The sequence below is a fragment of the Molothrus aeneus genome, chromosome 2 (genome assembly GCF_037042795.1).
Source record: "Molothrus aeneus isolate 106 chromosome 2, BPBGC_Maene_1.0, whole genome shotgun sequence".
NCBI lineage: Eukaryota > Metazoa > Chordata > Aves > Passeriformes > Icteridae > Molothrus > Molothrus aeneus.
In genome coordinates, this window is record NC_089647.1 from 9,463,888 (window position 1) to 9,486,397 (window position 22,510).

The window sequence follows — 22,510 nt, forward strand, 5'->3', positions numbered from 1 at the left end:
AGGAGAGGGAGCAAACAGAAGCAAGGCATTAATCCGTTTGCCAGGACATGTGTTTTGCTGAAGCAGTGCAAGATCAAGCAGGCAGCGTAGAAAACTCACACTCCTAGGGAATGCACTTTTGTCAGGCACTGACAATGTTGCAAAATGCCCTTCTGAAGAGAAGTACAGGGCTGAATGACAATGCGGAATTTGTGGCAATGGAGAATCAATACAAATCACTCCTGATTTATTTATATTTGGCATTTCTTAAGTTTGCATTGGAACTGTTCTCACATTTGTCTTTGTTTTCCATAATATGCATGAATAACTATGGATGTATCAACTAAGTCACATGTGAGGCTGCTTCAACTGGCCTGAAAGCTGTTTGGTTCTTCTATTTTTACATGGTCTAATAATGATATGAGCAGCCAACATTTAATGACCCTTTTTTGTTTGTTCTCCAGGAAGACAATACCAGGTTTAAACATAGAACTGCATGTCCAAACTGGAAAAGGTTTAAAATGTTCATGGCTTTACATCAAAAACCAGTGAATAGAGCAGGTGCTAAGTTAGGTCACATATATACTTCTGTCCTTTTCTGCCCCCAAGCAAATTGCTTTCTCTTCAGAGTCATGTTCAGTTCAACCATTCACAGCTGTTTGGCTGGTCACTGCACATCGAGGCCAATTTTACAAGACAACTGCTTGCCAGCCCTGCTTGTTGTCTAGAAACGCCAAAAAAAAAATTTAAAAACATAGTGACCACAGCTATGCTGACAAAGCCCCTCTTGCAGCTACAACAGCAGCAGGGTGCTTCTGTTGGCTCAGGGAAGTGGTGCAGGAGCCCTGCTATGAAAAGGTCTCCTCTGTGAGCATCTACCATATCCATACTTCTCTCCTAGCATGGCTGTGGCTGCCAGGGCAGAGGACTGTCAATAGGGCTCTGCTCAGCCACCTAAAGCTTCTTGCAGCCCCCCTCATCCTTCCCTTGCTCCCAGGCAAGTGTTTGAACCCCACCACAGTGGCAAGCTAGGCCACAGAGGTTGGCTGTATTGTATTAAGGTATAGTCCCTGTGGGGAAGAGCTGATGGATAGCAGCTGCTTGGAACTGGTCCTAGAATTCATTTATTCCATCTCTCCCAGTCCACCTACCCAGTCTTCAATGAAACTAATAGAAAGAGGCCAGAAAAGTGTGAACTAATAAAGCAAGCATGGAGTGATACCTCTCCAGGACAATTTTCCAGTTCACAGGAGGCTGTAGCTCAGACACCTTCTGTTCTAGGGAGGTGTCTTTGTCTTTAATAAATACTTGTGGAATTTGTCTTTCATATATTTTTCATTGCTTTTAATCTGATCTTAAAACATTTATTTTGAAGTATGAAAGCCGATTTTGAAAACTTATGGTAGACATCATACCTAAAATGTTTATCACTCTCCTGCCCCAAATTCAACCCTAGATAACAACGTGGTTTGGGTTGTCTCATATCCTGTGTCAAAGCTCCCTGACTCCAGCCCCCTGGCCAGAGTGACTTCTTCACTGCTAAACTTTATGGCACCAGAATTTTAGTCTTATCTTTAACAGATATCCATGCTCATCCTTGGACCATGCTTCTCAGAAAAGCCAAGAGCCCCTGACATCTTTGCATTAAAATCTGGCATGTTTAACACAAATAAGCACAGCTACAGATATCAGAAGTGTTCAAGCCTCCAGAATCAATTCAGATATTTCTATTGTTCTCCACAGCTTCTTTGAGGCTGGCTGTGTTCCCACGTTGGAAGCTTCTCAGCACTTGACCTGGCACAGGTTCATGGAGCCGAGCTCAAATCTTTACCCTGATAACCCTGAAAAATTGGAGTGCTCTGCTGCAGGAATCACACAACTTCAAACTAGGGTATCAGAGGTGAGGACAAGGAACCACACAGGATTACAGCAGAAATAAAAATATTTTAGATGAAAAATGAAACACATATTACAGTCCTGGGAGGCTTCACATTTCGACAACTACATTTTCAGATGCTGGTTCAGCTGTGAAGCTAATAATGCTTGGTAGAGTCCTTATGACCTTGCCTGTTGCAGAGAAACAGGGAACTGGAGGGGAGAAATGGAGCTGAATTGTGGACAATTTGACTCTTTGCCAGCTCGAGTGAAGCATGGAAAGGTTGCCTTGGGCTACTCCTTGCAATCGTGCAAAGCATAAAATTGGTGAAAAAATAGTTGCATTGTGTATTTTATGGCAAGTGAAATAATTTGCCACACAGTAAAAAATTAGCATTTTAAAAGTCTTCAAGTTATTCAATAACAATAAAACCGTGAATAAACATATGGGTGTGATATTAATTAGAATATTTTATGTGAAAATAATAATCATAAAAATGGCAAAGCTTAATGCTGCATAACTCTTTCTGGTTTTAAGTACAATGGAACAACTTGCTCAAACATATTTACTTTTCCTACTGAAACAAAAAGGGCATTCAGAAATGTAACATCTTATATATGCATACCTGAGGGGAAAGGGGAGTGTGAATGCAAAAGAAATGTAAAATGAATAGCATACTCTAAAATTTAAAAAAAACCCATGCTGTATTCATTTGTTTTTACATTTAAACTGCATGAACATTCTAGTTAATATTCTACCAGGGTGTGTTGGTGTTTTTGAGGTTTTTTGAGGACATGGGATAAATGTGAAGCAAAATTAAAATTGCAGTTAATGAATGCAGCTGTGGAAATATCATTTTAAGAGCTGCATTAAAGTGAGCAGAATCTGACAGAGAGCAGCTGATAAAAGCTAGGGAGACTTCCATTCCTGTCATATTTTTGTGGTGACAAACAAGATGCAGGACAAGTACTACTCCATAATGTTATTCCAAAGGAGATTTTACAGTGGATGCAACTGAGAAAAAAAAATAATCTGTCTCTAGAGAAAGTATGAAAGAAATAGTGAAAATTATAAAATAAAATCTTCAATTTGGCTCCCACTGTATGTGTGTACACATGTTAGAATGTACCAGTTCAGCTTCCTCCCTCTGATAAAATCACTCTGTAAGCTGGCACCGTGATATAAATTAAGCCACTCGTCTGACACTGCTGCAGTTATTAAACAGATCACATTGAAAAATAACATTTTTAAAACCGTTTTCTCATTTCCCTTGCTGCTGGCTTGTGGAGAACACCTTGCCTGCTTCTTGACAGGTCAATTATTCCAGTGCTCAGCTTCTTCTTACAGATATGAAAGAACCCAAATCGCTGCTCATCTTTTCCAGACGCAGCCAAACAGAATTCCATTTGTTACCTTCACAAGGCCAAAGAGGCAGGAGATGGATGGATACTGAACTGTTACAAATGTCTGATCTAGAGGAAAAGTCTAACTGCAGCAAAATTGATTTTTAGAGGTAGGCCTCAGAAGTAATATTGCACGTAAAATCCAATCCAGCAGAAAGTTGCCGCTACCTTTCAGTCATACTTTGCCTTTACCAGGGATATTTGCTTTGATGTTGCAAAAAAAAACTTCCAACACTTGTATCACTTTACAAATTATTTTCTAAAAATACTATAGCTAACATTTTTTAAAAGTCAAGTCTAAAAAAAGCCCATTTTTGAAATGGAATCACAGGCAACAGAGCACCTTTAAAGAGACTGCCATCTTTCTTCAGTGGAAGCGGAGCAAACCACCATCAGTAAACCTTTAGTTGATACTATTTTTGAATACAAGAACACCAATATAATTGCAAAGATAATAGGAGGAATTAAAGGAAATATTTGTAGAACTGCATCTACTGAATTTCTTATTTTCTTGTGGAAGTACCTAATTTTATCACCTAAGGAAAAGGAAGAATTTTTTTATAGGACCTGACATTTTTCTGGTGATAATATTACAGGTCCTTTGCTGACGTTTTTTCAGAGGAGATTCTTGTAAACAGACTCCTTGAAGGTTATATTAATCTACAAAGCAGATCCTAGGCTGTGAGTTATACATATCTGCAGGCAGGAATATTTTTTTTAAATCTTCACTACGTGGAAAGATATTCCACATGAACAAAGTGTCCTTTAAGGTAGGAAATTACTTGACAGGCTCTTCTGGGAGCTAAGGTTTATAAACAAGAATGTCATTCCTCAAGTATTTTATAGAAATAGACAGGAGGTATAAGACCTTCTCTCTTTTTCAGTAGTTCTTAATTTACCTTTAGCAAGAAACAGATGAACTAAATAAACACTAAAAATCAATTGAAATTGGACAAGAGGAAAATCTGTAGAAATATTTTAAAGTATTTTTAAAATTTTCTTTTTTATTAAAAAATCCTTTGTTCAGAGTGCTGCAAACATATTCTTCACCAACTGATATGGGCTTTATAGTTTGAACAAAGAACTGGGGACCATAAAATCCCAAATTCCAAATCAGACTTGAAAACTGCCTTCCTGCACACTCTTCTACGTGTTTCAAGACACTGGATTTCCTCATCCATAAAGTGCAAAGTGCAACCAAGTTATCTTCAGTTTTACTTACATGTTGGATAATATTCATAACAAATCAAAGAGAAAAGTGAGTAATAAGCAAGTCTGTTCCAGAATTCAAGACTACTTGGCAATCAGCACTAAATTAAACCTCAGGAGACCACTGTAAATGATTAAGATGCACTTTCAATAGGAAGGAAAGAGTGCACTCAAAACCCATTGAAACCATATGAACGTCTTAAAACTTCACCAGTATTTCTTTCTCTTGCTTTAAAAAAAATCAAAATATCAGTGACACAGAGAGAAGATGAACCCCTCACTGGCAGGACCATCCTACTTTTACAGGAGAGATTCTCCAGGCAAAGACTGTATTACATAGGTAGAAAGGTGGGTTTCTAACAGCAAATGATTACAATTACTTACATCTCACCCCAGTGTCTTTACTTTTCAAAAAAAAAAAAAAAACCAGCAGCCCTGGAGTGCACATGCTTTAGCACAACTATATACAAGGCTAAATGCTATAGATATAAAAGCTGAGCATTTCAGAAGTATAAACTGTTCACTCTGTCTGAATCCTGACTGTTTCAGAGAGGCTTCAAAGGCGCTCAGGGGAATCCTCCGCAGTACTGAACCAGGGCAATTTCATGAACACTGTGCTAACAGAAACTGTGAAGTGGTGTGCCCTTGAGACTGGAGTTTCTCCAGACTAGTTAAATATATGTCCTTCACTACTCCTCGTTTCCCAGCCAACTGTTCATCTACATTATTACCCATTCAGAAGGATGTGCTTAGTATCAAACACTCATCTGTGAGAGCTTGCATTTATTTTATTTTCAAAGTGCAGACCAAGGTCTTTCATTGCAACAGCAGTGGTTACAAAAGAAAGGCTGCAGTGAACACTTTTTGGAAGACCAAAAGCCACCTGTACCTTAGAAGGATGTATCAGCTAGAAGAATATAAGACCAGCACAGTGCTTTCTCAGGGGATATTTACAGCACAAAACTGAATATAATATCAAATTTTAACATCACCTCAGTGTGTAACAAACAAAAATTGCGTGGAAGAAACAGAGATGAACACATGCAGTCACAGAATAACCTCCAGTGCCAGCTATGAAAGCTCGTTGCTTTTTTTTGAATACATGAACACCAATATAATTGCAAAGATAATATGAGGAGTTAAAGGAAGTATCTGTAGAACTGCATCTACTGAATGTGTTAATTTTTTTGTGGAAGTACCTAATTGTATCACCCAAGGGGTGCCCCTTTTACCAACCTTCCTCTGTGGTACGAGCAGACTTGGATTCACTGTCCATGCCTTGGAACTCATTGAAGTAAGGGCGGACCTTGATCTCATAGGTGACCCCCTTTTTGAGGCTGACGAGGACGGCGCTGCGCTCGGTGGGCACTTTGACCTCCAGGTTCTGCCACGTGGCCGGGGCGGGCAGGCCCGAGGTCTGGCGGTACAGCACACGGTAGCCCTGGATAAACTGGGACTGCCGGTCCACCTGGGAATGGCAACAAGTAACACATCAACAAACACATTGCAGCAAACAAACAAACAAACAAACAAACCAAACACCAACAAACTGCGCAAAAAGAAAACAAACAGCTGCCTAGAATACTTCTGTCCTCATCAAAAAGAGAAAACTCACAGTTACAATGCTGAATTTATTAATCCAACTAGCTTCTTCCCAGGATCTTTTTGTGGTCACTGTGACCCCGAGATTGTTAAAAGTCTCTTTTCCCAGCCTGGCGCTTGAAGAAGGAGTCAGAGCTCTTCAGTTCTTGGTCTCAAGGTTTATTGTATCTTATCTATAAAAAATTTTCTCCTACCCTGCTGAGGTCCACTCAGCAGGACAGTTGCAGGCACTCTGCCTGCCCCCCGGGGTGGTGTTATGTCTTTATACTAAAAACTACATGTACAATGTTTCCAATTACTTCCCAATACCTATCACCTATGTTAGACAGTGAGCTTCTACTCTAGACCAATCTGTAAGCGCCAACATCACAGCAGAAGATGGAGGCCAAGAAGAAGAAGGAGAAAGGCGCAGATTCTTCCATCTTGTCTCCTGAACCTCCATTCCAGAAACCCCAAAATCTACTTTTCCACCCTGTGATAACTTCACTAATATTCTACCTAAACTGCTGTGGCTTGCTGATCTTCATATAAGGTTGGTAATTTGCTCCACAGGTCATAATCAAAACCACAGGTGTTTTGGGCTCTGTGCCAGGGTCTCTGAGACCCCTGGCAGGGATCTTGTCCCCTGTTCTGGACAGCCAGAGGGATGTTCTGGGTTCCCACACCTTCTTGTAAGTCGATGTTGATTAATTGTCTACAAAGAGTATTTGTCTCACATTACTGGTTACAGAATGTTTCTTTCTGCTTTGCCTTCTCCAGCTCTATATATCATGAGGAATACCACCTTAAATCATAAAAAAGGCCCCCACCCCTGCAATAAGTCATGAAAAGAAAACTTTGGCATAAGGCTTGCTGCATGTAAACTTACTAAGCACAGCTTGGCTACTGATGTGCTGAAATAGGAGAAGAAAAGAAAAACAAATTCTTTCAGAAAAGGACAAGTCTTTGAAGATATCCTACATGCTTACAATTAGTCCATTACTTGGCTCACAGCTCATGAAATGCACAGCAAATTAAAATAAACATAAGACAGATGCAGAGAAAACAACTTCCAAAGACATGTGCTGTTTCTTGTGTTCACAGCCTGCGCAGCCCCTTTGCATCCTGGGGTTGTGATGCTCTCAGGCCATCAGATGGAGATGGAATGTTGGTTTTGGTTTATATTTTATTTGTTGCTAGGCAAGCAGAATTCAAGATTGGACCATGGAAGTTTAACAATTTTATCCTATGAATAGGTTTTTTTATTTGAAGGAAAGCTTTCTATGTGTTTTATCTTGGAGAGGTTGCATGCATCTATTTATCTTCCAAAAAAAAAAAAAAAAAGCCAAAAATCAAGGCATTATGATTCTTGCACAGATTTTTCCTGGGAAAAACACCAAAAACCAAAACCAATTTGATTGCTAAAGTAAACCAAACCGTTTCTGTAGCTGCCAAAAAAGGAGCAAAGAAAGTGCAGTACAAATAACACGACCATGGAGCAGGCTGTTTGGTAATTCTGTGTTATAACTTAGACTCAACAAGTAGGGTATTTCTTATGCTTTTGTCAATTTGCTTGCTCAAAGATATTCCAGAATTAGAGAAACATTTGTTTGACTACTCTTAAGATTAAATGAATTTAAGGCTGAAAACACAAACCATGCTCTATTATGCTCCTCCTATAATCTTGTTACAGTTTATTGGAGGCATTCAGAGGGGACACAGATTCTTAGACATTAAAAAGCAAGGCAAGCAAGAAGAAAGTTTTATTTATGAAAGCAAGGCAGAAATGTCTTTCATCAAAACTGTCACTGTTAAAAACCTTGCAACATATGTTACAACAACATTAAGCTTGCATTTTATAAACTTCTCTGCATTCACTTTAAGTGAATTTATGCACTGAAAGAGGGATATAACTCACAATAATAGCTTGTTAATACCGAAAGAATCAAGCTGTGTTTTTAAGAAGAACATTAAGCAGCTGTTTCCAGATGAAGGGAGTCTGTAAATCAGAGTAAACTGTTTTTATCCATGTTTGACTTTGATTAACTAAATGTTTTATGGATATAAAGACCTTATGACCCTCACATTTACTACAAAATTCAGAAAAAATAATGCTTTCATCCACTTTGCAATAGAGATTTTTAACCTAAATTACAATATAAGGTTATGATGTTTAATAATCAAACATTGAGTTTGATTCTTGATTCTTAGTTAGAAGCTACACTGAAAGACGGCATAACTTTGTTAGAACTTTCCATTTTGTCTTTGCTCTATTTTTAAGCTCTACTGACTGCTGCCTAGTGGAGAAAACTGAAAATTCAGAACTGACCTGACTGAACAGTAGCACGGTGTTGCTATAACACAGTGTGGAAAGCATTTTGTACAGCATGGCACAAACAGAAACCCACCCCCCAACTCCCTGAGAAGATAATAACTAAAGAATACCAATTTTCAGTTCCTCAGACTTTTGTATCTACTTCCAGACAAATTGTCCATACACATCTTTTCCTCCCAGACCTCTAAGATCTTAAATTGAAAGGCTAAAGGCTTTCATATTCCATGGAAGGACTATGAAAGCAGAATGCAGTAGTGCCACAAGGCTGTCACATTTACGGGTGCTATAAACTAGCTTGATTTGAGGCTTGCTTGAATCTCACAGAGCTTTCAATTAGTAACTTGATTACAGCAGGGCAGAGTGATCTGCCCAAATAGCAGATTATTGACAGTGATTTCATCATTCAGAGTCTGGGAGGGTACCGGCAAAAGAAAATATTAGACATTTTTAATGTTTTCTATAAACATCCAGTCACATTCAGTATCAAGGAGAAGATACAAAGCTGTTTCTCATACCCAATTAAAGCTAGTCTGTATGAACAGGGCCTTCGGTATGTTCAAAATGTTCAAAATGGTTCAAAATGTTGGGAAACTACTCAGAGGGCACTTTACTTACTGAGAAAGGTGGATTTTTAAATTTTGTTCAAAGTTTCCAAACTAATACAAAAATTACTCTTGGATAATTACATGGTTTAACCAGAAATATTTTTGAGAGGTAGGACAGGTATATTTCACATATACATACACACATGTGTGTATACATATGTGTATGTTTATCTACAGTTACTCAGACATATTTAATACAAAGTGACAGTGACTTCTCAATTTTCTCCATTTCTGTGGTAATGATGTGTCATGCCACAAGCAGACTACTAAAAATATCCTTATATGATTAAAGACATTAATTCAGCTATGCAACTCCAAGTTTGGCACACATTCACACGCAGGCAGAGCTGCAGAAACATGCACTCTGGCTTGATGAAAGGATAAAGAATGTAAATGGTTGCCACTTCCTTACACAAATTACTCAGCATTATTTCAGCAGTTGCAGGAATTCTCTGTGTTGAATACTGGGAGCAGAGAATATTTCTAGTGGGTGATATCAACTCAAAAGATCTGCAACAGTTGCTGATATAAAGACACATTTGCTCCCTCAAAGGGAGAACATGCAGATGCTCCTGGATCAGCACTAAATTAAACCTCAAGAGACCACTGTAATTATATATATATATATATATATATATATATAGGAGAGGGCACATCAGATCCTGGGTGGGTGGTGCTCAACACTGATCTAACGTGATCTACCAGCAGAATTGGTCCTGTGTGCTCCTTCTCACCCTCTTTAAGAGTCCATGGTGCAGGAGGCATCTACAAAACCATTTCTGCAGAGCAGGAAGCTAATTTTCCCTGCACATGCCATAGCTGAACACAAGACAGGTTCAATGGCTATTAGGTTGTTAAAACAATGGCAAGAAACTCATAATGCAGCTTATGCTGCAGATATAAACCCCTTTCAAGCAAACCTGCTTGTCTGCACCCTAAATACATTTTGAAATATGCTCTCTGTAGCATGCAAATTTCTATCCCAAAATATCCTTAGATATCCTCTGCTCCCACAGCAATACCCACAGCAATTCTCCAGCTGGGCAGAGTAGCTTGCATGCTGTGCTGAGCTCCCTGGCACAGACTCACAGGAGTCTCTGGAAATTCAAACTGCACTGGCATTTATGTATCCTACAGGAACAAGGCAAATGGGAATGATAATCTGGACCTGACTCCTGAAGCTTCCAGTGAAGTACATTCATTTAAAATCTACATCAAATTAAAAAAAAAAAAAAAAAAAAAAAAAAAACTAGAGGGAAATAAATTATCCTTCTGCCTGCTAGCTCCAAAAAGGCAGTAAGGATTTCAAAGCAGCAATTCTTTTGCCATGTTGAAGGACTGATTTTTTATTCCTGCTTGTGCCACAGGGCTTCTTTATAATGCTAGGGAACATTTCATATTTGGTCACTAATGCAACTTTCAGTTTAATGCCCACTGAGGCTAGGAAGTGCTGACCCATAGCTGAGGTCAGCTAAAAAAGCTCTTGGAGTACAGAATATGCTCTTGCAACGTGAAATGTTTTAATAAAAGTAAAAATAAATCATGTTCAAGGCTTAAAATTAGCCATTTGACAACAGTGAGCATGTCTGCCTCCACAAGTCTCATCAGCAATAACTATCTCTGCACCTCACCTCTCTATGTGTAAAGTTAGGATAATGACACATTTTTATCATTGTGATGTTAAATTCAGTATTATTTGTGAAGCACACAAATGTTACGGTTGAGAGCATGACAGATAAGCAAGCATGTGCGACAAAATAATAATTTTTATTCAATGCAAGGTTTCAATGCTATGAATTTAATAAGACCTGGCACCACACAGAGAATAAAGAAGATAAAAAGAAATGTTTAATAGCTCCATGAAGAAGAGATCCTCTATGTGACCAGATAATTACAGCTATATTTTAATATCTACACACGAGAGGAATAAATTTAAGTGGCAATGAAAATTTAACTTTTGACATTCCTCTTCTTATTTTTTAACACTGACATTGTAAGCCTGATGCTCTTTTCAAAATATGTGTGTATATGTATGTGCATATTTTAAAACTGCAACACAGCCACAGGGAACTATTTCCAAAATTTAAACTCAAATTTGAAATAAAGAAGAAAAAGAAAAAGCAAAACCAAAACAATCTCATAAAGGAGAGAAGAAAATGGTGTTAATTTGCTGTGAGTCAGGATGCCAGAAAGTCAGTAACCAAGGACATTCCTTGGCATTCACCCTTTGAACTGCATAAAACCCACACAAAGAGTCTTATGACTCTCATGGCACTTCTGTCCTTTTGTATGATAGCTACACTATCTATCCATTCTATGTTAATAGTGTGGACTTTATTCTCTGGATAGAGTGGGTTTTTTTCCTAGAGACTATGGTTAATTAATTGTTTTTGTTCTGGTTGCTGGGTAGTTTCTAATTAGCTGCTTCAGAGATCTTTCTTTGTGTCTTTCTTCCCCAGGGCAATTCCAAAATGCCTCTACAGAGGTCTCTGTGCTTGTCAGGTGGCACAGAGGTGGCTTGTCAGGTGCTTTGAGGGATCTTCCCAATAAGCTGGGACCCATAGCATTTCCAGCAATTTGTCTTTACCTTACCATTTCTTCACTCATTGTTCAGTAGGGGCACCAGAAAATTGTTTTAGAGGAATATATATCACACACATACATACATATATACACACACACACATATACATATATATATATAAATTAAAAATATAATGATGTTGGTTACATGGTATAAAACTGAATTCTGTTTATACTGGAGCTTCCTTTTGCAATATATGCTAAAGCAAGGGCCAGCCTATGAATCTGTATTTCTGATAGATGCCACACCCAAAAAAGGACTTGAAGGAGCACCACATGGATGTGATCCAGGTTTACAATTACTCTCTGCTAACATCCAAATTTTCTACTACTGATCCATCTGCTTGGGCAAAAGGGTTTGCCACAAAGGTTAGTCAGCCTGTGCTGGAGGAATTGCAGATGAAACATGCAGCATTTTAAGAAAGCCAAGCTGCGTGTTGACATCACTGATGGCAAAATGCAGTGACACATACTCCAAATTTTAATCTTCCACAGAAGAAAAAATTGTGGGTTTCTCTATTTATTCTAATCTGTACCCTGACCACTGAAATCTGTCAGGACAAGGATGGTGCATAAGCCCCCATAATAATGGCTGTGTTGTGCAAAAACAACAGTAATCCTTATAATACACAATCTATCATCACACTTCTTATCTCCTCTTGTGTAATCCCCTGCACACATTAAGCTCTCAGCAATATGACATGCAGAAGAAAAACCCTGAGCATTGTGAATGCCCCCTTAGCAGAATTCATCCCATAAAATACAACTGTTTTGATGTTGTGCAGGGCAGTTTTCCTCTCACTCTTCAGCTCTTGGATTTTCTTCCTCTGGGCAGATGCCCCAACAGCAAAGCACTCTTTTCTGGTGTGCAGAGCCCTAGGAATGCTCTCCTACTCTTACAAATCCTTTCCATCAAGCCTCAGGAAGGGAAACAGAGCAATTTGAAAGCCAAACACTATATTAGAAATTCTACCCAGCAGTTTGACCCCTCAAATAGAAATGTTGTTAAGCACTGCCCAAAAGACTCCGGTCTTCTCTAATGAAAGGATATTCACTCATTGTGGGTAAGGCTTGTGCTGGCAAACCAGATGATAGACAGTGTGTCAGGCACTAGCACCACGTGCTTCTGACTTCACTACAAGTGCTCTGTAGGAAAGATAATTTTGATTTTCAGGTCACTAAGTAATAGGGTATTGTCAGAGTTCACTATGACTTGAAGGAGACAGTACTTTTTCACACAGCAGTTTCTTGTTGATATTTAACTTTGATTATTTCTTGACATGCAGCGTAATGAATCCACAGATCAATTATCCTTCAAACAGACTCATTTTTATAATGTTTTTCTAGTCAGACAGCTAACTTGTTTCAAGCAGAAGACTGAAGACATTGACCCTGCCTGACATGAAAGAGAAAATGACTATTCCATTGCCATATTTATATACACATATACACACATATATATGTACACACACCGCCGTATGTTAGGTTGTCAGAGCACTCATATTGGGGTCAAGACTGGGTGGTAAAACACTGAAGGGATAAATAGGCAAAATAAGCAGACTGAAAGCACTGTTAAGGTAAGAACAGCAGAAGCTTTACCGTCCAGGTGACTTGCACTGTCGTGGGTGTCAGCACAACAGGATTGTGCAGCCGTACAATGACATCTCCCAGCTCCTTCTGGACTTGCCTGTGATCCACACCTTGTGCTGGGGGGCTGATATCTGCCAGGCACACATATGAAAGCATCACTTTAATGAGAAAAGCTATATATGGCATAAAAAAAATGTACTGAGTAGCCTAACGACCTGACTTGAAAATCCTCTGTTATAAAAAAAAATACAGCACTAAGGTTGAAACCTAGACAAATATCAAATAATGCAAACAAACCATCCACCTCTAGCCACTTAGGAAATCATGAAATATAAATATGATTAAAGGAGTGTTCTGACTAGATGGCAAAGTTTTCTCAGCTTGGGTAAATGATGAGAGAGATGCAATGTTCACTAGCTCCAAAGTACTCAGATAATAATAATGCTGCACAGATGTCTGGAACCAAATTGGTTAGTATAATTGAAGAAAATGAACAGTGCTTTTTTTATTTTGCTAGAGCACACATGACATTAAGTCATTATATGTTTCCAAACTTTCACTAAGCTTCCTCTCCCCACATGCCATACACACAAGAAATTAAATACTAAAAATAGTATTTTCCCCTGCAAAACAAATTTTCCCTTAACAGACATAGCTAATGAAATCCAGTGCAAACATGAAAAAAAAAAGATTTAATTTAAGAAGCCAAACTGATTCCCATCTAGTAAAAGGCCAGCAAAAACAATCTACCACAAAAAATTTCCCTTCAAGATGACGTGCCCTTCAAAGTGTGTGGGGGGAATTGTTTCTTCTAGTCAAAATCTGATTATAGAGATATTCAAAAAAGGACTGATAAATTATGGTCATGCCTGGCTAGGCATCTCTGAATTCTGCTTGGTCTTCCCTTAGGATTCAATAGTCAAAGTTATACTCACAGTTCCTCATTTTTTTGATCAACATCATGTCCTTGTGAAAAAGATACATAAGTAAGAGTTTTTTCCCTTTCTGATTGACTTAGATATGGGAATAGGCACAATATGGATTCTATTTATCTTTTAAATGCTATTTAAAAGAAATAATAGTTGTCTTAAAAATGAAGCCTTTAAATATAACAACTGTAATCGTGGATCTCTAGGTCTTGAAAGTAAGTAGTTTTTGATGATCAATAATCCACATTCCTAATTCTGGGTTGTTATGGGTTCTGAGCCACCAATAAACAATATTGCCACAGGCTTCTATTGATATCCAAATTAAAATGGCTCCATGGATCTCCAAAGGGAATATAATCCAAATATGAGTGTCAGTGAAGGTGGTGCTCTATCAAATTATGTTTATTTGAAGCAGCCAAGACTCACAGATATTATAAAATAAAACTGCAACTCAGACTGGTCTAGAGGATGATCATTTATGCTTCTATCCACAAAAAGCTATGATTGTTGCTACAATAAGCCTACAGTTATCCATGGCTACATTTTAATTTAATTTATACTGTGGTATACAGCCAGCAAAGTACCTGTGCATTCCCTCAGAGGAAAAGACATTTCAAAAAAAGTATTTTGTATGAACAGCATTTCATCATTTTCATGGCACATATGTCCAGAAGTAACAGAATGACATGGACTGATAACAGTAAGAAGTGAATGCCAAGATGTACATGTGGAATTCAGTTTTCTGGTATGTACACTTGAAAACATGTGTGATGCTCCCAGTGTAGTGTCATTTTCACAAGCCTAGGAGGCTCCTGGTGGAAAAGCAGTTCATCTGCCTCTAAGGGTACAATTAAGTATTGGAATAATAGAATCATGACTCAAGCAAAACTGATGAAAGAAGCTACATCCTGATCACAATTAAATTGGTTAGATATTTTCTCTAACACCTCTTTTATCAGCTTTCAGTGAATATACTATTATTTATTATTATTTTGATTTCAGGGATAGGAATATAGATAGTTTTTTGGGAGAGATTTTTTAGTGTATTGTTTCATCTATTAATAATCCAACAAGAAATCAACTCCTTAATTAGAGTAGTTACTGATTTCTCTGTCCCTATTTCACATAATTCATATCAGACAAACCTTTTGAAAGTACCTGATTATCTACTTGCAGTTCACTGGTGAAAATTTACACTAAATCCTATTATTTGTATTTGCTGCACTGAATACCAGGACATGAAATGTTCAGCTATGAAAGCTACCACAGACACCTGTTGCAAATTATTATTTTATAGCACTGCCATAGCTGCTTTGTTATTTCTCCATGGCCACTGTGAATAGGCTTTCCACTGTGTGTCAGCTTCTTCTGTGAGCCTGAATTGAATTCAGGCATAATTAGAAATCACATCAAAACATTATGTTAATTTTCAATTGATTTTATGATTTAATTCTATTAAACTGCAGGCTTGCAAAGAAGCTATAAATCCTGTACATGTCTCAGTGTGCTTGACTGCTAAACAGCTTCTGGAAATGGAAGCTGCAACACATGCTGTAGCTAATTAAAAGACATGTTTTTACTGAAATCAAATTGCTTGTCAGTATGTCAGATAAAAAGTCTATACTTGACACTCAAATGCCAAACAAAGTTGTTGTTTTTTTTTTTTAGCTAGGTGATAAGTTATGCAGACTAAAAGGCTGTTGCAATAAAAAGCATGGCTCACCCTATAATAATGGGAAAATAAGAAAGAAGGAAACTTGTGATACTCCATGGATAATCAGGCCATGAAATCCCTGCTCAACTCATTCTTCCAGTTTTTTGAGAAAGCAGCTCTGTTTTTCCTCTTCCAGCCATAATTACTATTTTGAGGGTATAACTATTCAGGACAGATTTATTCAGCACTAGGCTGGGATAAGGGAGGCAGGATGGTTATGTGATAAAGAAAAACCACCCTACTCTTGTTTATCTCTTTCCATCCAGCAAAGGACCCAAACAACTTACAACACACATGCTGGAGACTGACTCAGGATGTGCCCTCCATGGGCACCTTCGGATCTCCAGAGACAGAAGTCTCTGAATAACAATAAACAGAGACAGAAGATTTAATTTCAAATTAACTGTGACAGGGGCTATTACTTTGGATTCAAAAAATTATGATTCCAAAGAATTATGAATTTCTGTAATACAACATGTTTAACACAGAACAACACTCCTGAATTAAGTATTCAAGCTATGTCTTGTCAAAACCAAAAACAACATCCAGGCTGTGAAGGGAAATCTGTTTGTGGCAGTTATATTCAGTTTGAGCTTGATGCAAAGTGAACAGACTTCAGTAGGTGATTCAGTAGCAATGGAGGATCACAGCTACCAATCCTATCACCACCCTACAAATGAGCAATTTCACTTCAGCCTTCTCTCTTGGCTTATGCAATGGATTAATACAAAGAATTCAGAAATACAAGTATATAAACAGAAGGCACATACCTTTCTCAGAATAACTTCTAGCTATTCTTAGCCTGCAAATGCCTTAATTTATGTGAATTCTCTGCCTAAATGTTGGCTCGGATTAATCAACATGTGTTGTGCATTTCTTTTGATTAAACATAATTCTAAACACAGAGTCTTGCCTGTTATAAACACTTGTTATCATAGCATATCCCTACTAACGGAGAGGAAGAAAGGACATGGAGAGGAAAGATACTCTCCATGAAGTATCTGTGTAGTAAGGAGAGGAGAGTATTCAGAGTGCTGTTCAGAAAAGCTTGGGTAACTCACATCGCTTTCAATAGTAACCAGGGGCAAATGGAGTCCAAGTGAACTGCAAACCAGAAGTTCTACACTGTACAGAGGATTAAGGATGTAACTTTTCTCTCCTAAGCCCCAGACTGATGCAGCAAACATTGGACTACTCTCATCTTTACTGGTGAAACTCAAATCACGATTCCTTCTGTGAGCGTGCTGAAGCCAAACAGCCAGACTGACCTATTGGTGAAGCCACAGCTCCTTCCCTCCATTTTAGCTGAAGCACATGAAACTTGGACCTGCCCCTTACCTTGGGTTCGGACAGGGTCTGACATGGGGCTGGGGTCGCTCAGGCCCTGGGGGTTGATGGCTCTGACCATGAACAGGTAGATGGTGTTGGGGCGCAGGCCTCGCACGGTGTACAGCGTGCTCTTCACGTGGTTGGCCACCGTCTGCCAGCTGTTGCTCACAGACTGACTGCAACAACAACAATGTGGAAGATTATAAACTAATACCAGAGAACAATAAAGCTGTGAAAGGAACAGTGTCTGGTTCGGCTGTCTGTCTCTGCCCGGACACGGGTAGTGTGGTTCTTGGGTGGCACGTGTTTCAAAGGACGAGTCTGGACTCTTCAGCTTTTCGATCTTCAGATTGTTTATTGTTTCTTATCTACAAAATTTTCTGTCTGCCCAACAGAGGTCTGACCTGCAAGGCAGCCAAAGGCACTCTGACCACCCACGGGGCGGTCATGTCTTTTTATACTAAAATCTACGTACATAATATTTACCTTTATTTTCCAATACTTTTCACCCATGTTGGCAAGTGCACCTTCACCATGAACCAATCCCCATGTGCCAACATCACCACAGGAGATGGAGGACAAGAAGAAGAAAGAAGAAGGACGAGACACGCCCTGATCCCTCCGTCTTGTCTCCATAACCCCCCTGTACCAAAAACCTTAAAGTCTATATTTCACCCTATAAATGTGTCCTTTATACACCCTTTACTCCAAAGTGATTCTCATGTCCTCAAATTGCTGTCACTTCTGTGGATGGATCAAAATCAAGCCACCAAACACTCCTGGCAACATTCCAGGATTTCCGAGACCCCCCAAGGGTTCTCTCGGTAACTCTGGACATCCGGAGTGATGTGCTGAGTTCCCACAGAACAGTGTTGTAACCCTGGATTGACTCTAAGTGCAGAAAAAAGTAGTAAAAGCAGGGTGAAATTAAATTTATTTTTTTTCAGTTAGCTCCTATAGATGGGCTAAAAATCATAATGCAGCTGTCAAAAGTATTTCTCTTTGCAATAAAAGTAAAACTTTTTGCTGTTTCTCTAAAATACCTGCAAAAGGAAAAAGGTAGAAAGCTGTAAAGTAAATTTGAATGATAAGCAGGCTACTCTTGAATAAAAGGCTTAGAAAGGAAACTTCTCTTGAAAGAATAATTTTCTATACTGCTAAGTAAACTATTTCAATAAACTGTCATTGGAAGAAAAGTGTTCTTGAACTAAATTCACTCTCAAAGTTAAAAAAAAAATTGAAAACATTCTTTGAAGTGGAGGAAATTATATGAATATTTTTTCTGCCATTACATTTTCAATTCAATATTATAATAATTAGATTACAATCCACCATATGAAAAGACTTCAAATGTGATTGTTAAAACAAGTTTTAATGACTTTTAATGAGTTTTTAACAACTTTTAAAATAACTTTTAATGTCTGGCTTTTTAAAAAGCTATTGATGGGATGCCATTAAAGCTTATCTAGGGTGAAACATCACTAAAGTTTAAAGAGAAAATTTTATTTTACTATGCTTTGTTGCATAGCATTGATAAAAAAATCTTTGAATATATGAAAAGGAAAAAGGAAATGGAAAGCTACAAGGTTTATGTTGTTGAATCGCTTCATTCATACAATGCATAAAGGGTAAGTTCTAGAACAAAACCAACATACTGCAAATACTGTAATGTTCTTTACATACATAACATTTGAGCTAAAATTTGCATGCATGTGACTATGAAAAATTCTTACATGAATTTTAACTTAGAGATGAACTGAAGTATTTGGCATTTTTGTAATATCTGGATTAAGGAACACATTTAAGAAGGTGCAGATTTTTAAGGTGAAATGTGTTATAGAGATACATGTCAAAATATGGCCTGTGCTCAAACAAACTTGCTGAATTGGAGCCCAGGAATTCTTTTGTACCACACAGTAATTGCTGCTGTGTGCAGGGGAGCACCTGGATTCTTTAAAGCCTCAGGCTGCAGGATAAAAGCCTAAATTATCAATACTGGTCTTTTCAGTTAGAAGTTTTCATCTATCTAAAACACCAAAAAATAGAAATTTAAAGCACTTTGACCCCTTAATACTGACTGCTTTAACAAGAGCAGGAATGAAAGTTTGCAGAGAGGCTTCAGGATTACCCATTTATTTCCATACTGTTTGTACTATGATAGCCAAGAACCTGCAGCATTCCCACAGGAGAGCCTCACTGATCATCACTGTTAAAGGAAAAGTGACAAATAATTACTATATTGCTCTGTTATATTCTTGTTGACCTGAAGAAATAGGTAGACGTCCTCCAATTAATCACTTAGAAAAAAGAGATAAATTAGAAAAAAAATCAATGTAAAGAATATGAATCAATGCCTTCTAGGGAGTTGAGTCAGTTAATGAGCTTCTAATGATATGTGTAGAGCCCAAAAAAACACCACAAAACCGTGGTACCAGGGTTTAAGCAAAATTAGAAAGAAAGGAGCTTAAAAGTGGTATAATTCACATACCTGAAAGCCTCAATGATATATGCACTAGCTGGTAGGCTTCCAGGGGTCCCTGGCTGCCAGGACAGGGTGACACTGTTCTTAGTAACATCAGTGACCTGAGGTTTGGATGGTGGCCCAGGGAGGTCATTTATATCGTAATTTTTACTGACTGTTGCTCCACCAGATTCTGTGAAGGGCAAACACAAAACGATTACTTTTTATCCTTGGTTATATAATTTGATCAAAGCAGAAGATTAACATGAAAAACATGGCAAACATCTGCAAAATCAGCATAACGGATGTTCTTAATCTATAAAGAACTAAGTCAACAACTGCATTACTACCACATGTTTTTGGATGAAGGCCTGTCATTCTTTAAGAACATAATAAAGAAAAAAAACCAAAACTCAAAAGTTTATACATAAATATATATTTATATATATAAAGAAAAGAAAGAATAACAAAAAAGTCGAGCTAGTTGAAATCTACATAAAGTACCAAAAACTTAGTTGCTGAGAAATTTCCCATATTCAAATCAACTGCAGTACTCACAGAGAGCACTCTGGATTTTTCTTGCCCAAGCCTATTACTGGATAAATCCATGTTTTATTAATGCTCCTGTTAGAAGAATTAGAACATACTGCAGTCACTGGACACAGATATGATGTGATGCCAATGGGCATTACAAGAAAACAGCAATGAAATACAAGATGTGTGAGAAAGAACACAGCCTTCTTTCTCATCCAAAACTTCTCCATGTCAAGCCCAGAAGTTCTAGAACCATTTGACTCAGACTGATGTCATAGGGACTACACTTTCCTGGTGTGCCAAGTGGAGCACATCCCTGGGCATCTCTTACCTGTCACCTCCAGCACAGCACTCCAGGACGTCTCCCCACTGGAACTCGTAGCAACGCAAGTGTAAGTCCCAGTATCAGAGAGCTGGACATGAAAAGGGCATAAGGGCAGCTTTAACAACCTTTTAGAATCAGCTGAGTTTACTCTTATATTCTTTTTCTAAATGCTCCTTGCTAAGAAGGACTTAGCCTACATTTTGCACCAGACTAGAAGGCACCAGATATTTTCAAGCAATCATTTAATGGTGGCTTTCATTTAGAGAACTATAATAAGATTACTTGCTTCTAATACTTTACTAATTCTAATTTTCATATTGTTAATGGTACCAGTACTGTAAATGCTCCAGAATGGAGCACTGACAGTGTCAGTGTTTGCATTGGTTACAAAAAATGCAGGTGAAATCAGGTAACATACATATACAATATAACAACTATTAACCTCTTAGAGGGTAAAATTTCAGCATTTATTATCCCAGGATGACCCATAGGTCCAGATTCCAGTGCCAGGAAGGATATTACATCACCTTAGAGTCTTATAACAGATGAAGTAATTTCTATACACCCTTCATACAAATGCTGCTAAAACTTAACAGTTCTCTCTTAACAGTGGCTCTCTCTACATAGACAGTACTCCAAGCAATTTCCCAACAGCAGCATTAAGTTAGATCCTGCACCATGCTTACCTTTCTTCCATCTCACATGGGGTTTTATTTCAGGCTTGCAAGGCCCTTCGGTAGCAAAAAAAAATTGCATTTGTATAAAATTATTGTGATTCCCTTGTCAGTTCAAATATTTTAGATTTATTTGGGGAAACTGCTTTGAATTAGGTTGCCAATAATAATTTTATTAGCAAATTTGCCAAGGGTTTTCCTATTTCCTGTTTAAATTTTTTAAAATAAAGACTTCTGAGTCAGGAACAAGTGAAGACTACAGGGACGGATGGAAAATGGTAAGTTTAAAAAGCACAAAATATATGGAGGAGCTCTCCTTCCATGATGCATAAAGCATGGTAATATGGAGGTGGAAGCAGAAAAGGGAGAGTGCTGACTCTAGTGATTAAGAAGAATTTTATTCACCATCACATGACTTGATGGAAAGAGAACTTGCATCCAAGCAGCTTTATTGGGCTTTAAGGAATTGTAACGAGTTTTCTGTTAAGTGCAGATTGGCACTGTAGCATATGTCCTTATATGTCAAGACAAAAAAGCAAGATTCTCTGTAGATTATTTGTAGATATATACTTAATTGATTTTTAGCTTTCTCATGAACGAATTTTGTTGCTATTTTTCTTCAGATATACTGAGAATGCAGCGTACCATTCTTAGGCGAGGAAGCAACTCATTAATGCCAGCTCAATTTTCTGAATGAGCATAACTTGCATTTCAGGAGATGGTTATTTGTGTGAAATACAAGCAATGATGAAAACCCCTCTGACAATGGCTCAAAGACTCAAAATACAGCAATGGTGCTACTGAAATGAGAAAGACCCTTGAAAGGAGAGATTTTCCAGAGGAGAGAGCCTTATAGCATTCTGAAGCAGTCTTTTATTTTGCTTCCTCTGAGATTTTATTAAATATATAATTCTTCATTATGTGATAATGGGGAATATTTCTCAAGGCTATGGTTCTCAACTTCATTTGTGTGCTACTGTGACAGATGGTGCACTCAGTGAGGTATGTGGTGTACACAACAGAGTAACTTGTAGAAGGCAAACAAAGCAAGCTGGAAGTACACTCCTTTTTGCAAGCTATGGCAAATTATCTAACTTCCAAGTTGTGGATGGATTAGATACAGATTTAGTGTGTTGGTAATTCAATTATTTATACTTTTTTGTGCTATGAAAAAAAAAACCAAACAGGAGAGGTGAATAGAAAAGTCTCTAGTATTTAATAAAATAGAGTTTTGCTCCTTAGTTAATGCAGGTGTCTAATCCTGGTGTGGCACATTTCTACAGCAGGAAGGAGTTTTCCATCAGTCCTGAACTGTCTGAAGGTGAACTGAATGAGTGCCATATGTGAGTTTTTAGTTGTGTTCTTCAGGGCAACTGAGAGATTG

General features: G+C 38.0%; 1 protein-coding gene across 1 annotated transcript in view; it reads right to left on the reverse strand.

Annotated features, from left to right (window-relative positions):
• Nucleotides 1-22,510, reverse strand: part of ROBO2 (roundabout guidance receptor 2) — a 439,359-nt gene that overhangs the window by 68,671 nt on the left and 348,178 nt on the right. The window contains exons 10-14 of the mRNA XM_066571926.1: nt 20,459-20,540; nt 19,621-19,786; nt 17,142-17,308; nt 13,170-13,291; nt 5,704-5,935 (exon numbers count right to left, since the gene is read on the reverse strand). Coding sequence (XP_066428023.1) covers nt 5,704-5,935; nt 13,170-13,291; nt 17,142-17,308; nt 19,621-19,786; nt 20,459-20,540 — 769 coding nt within the window. The remainder of the gene's footprint in view (nt 1-5,703; nt 5,936-13,169; nt 13,292-17,141; nt 17,309-19,620; nt 19,787-20,458; nt 20,541-22,510) is intronic.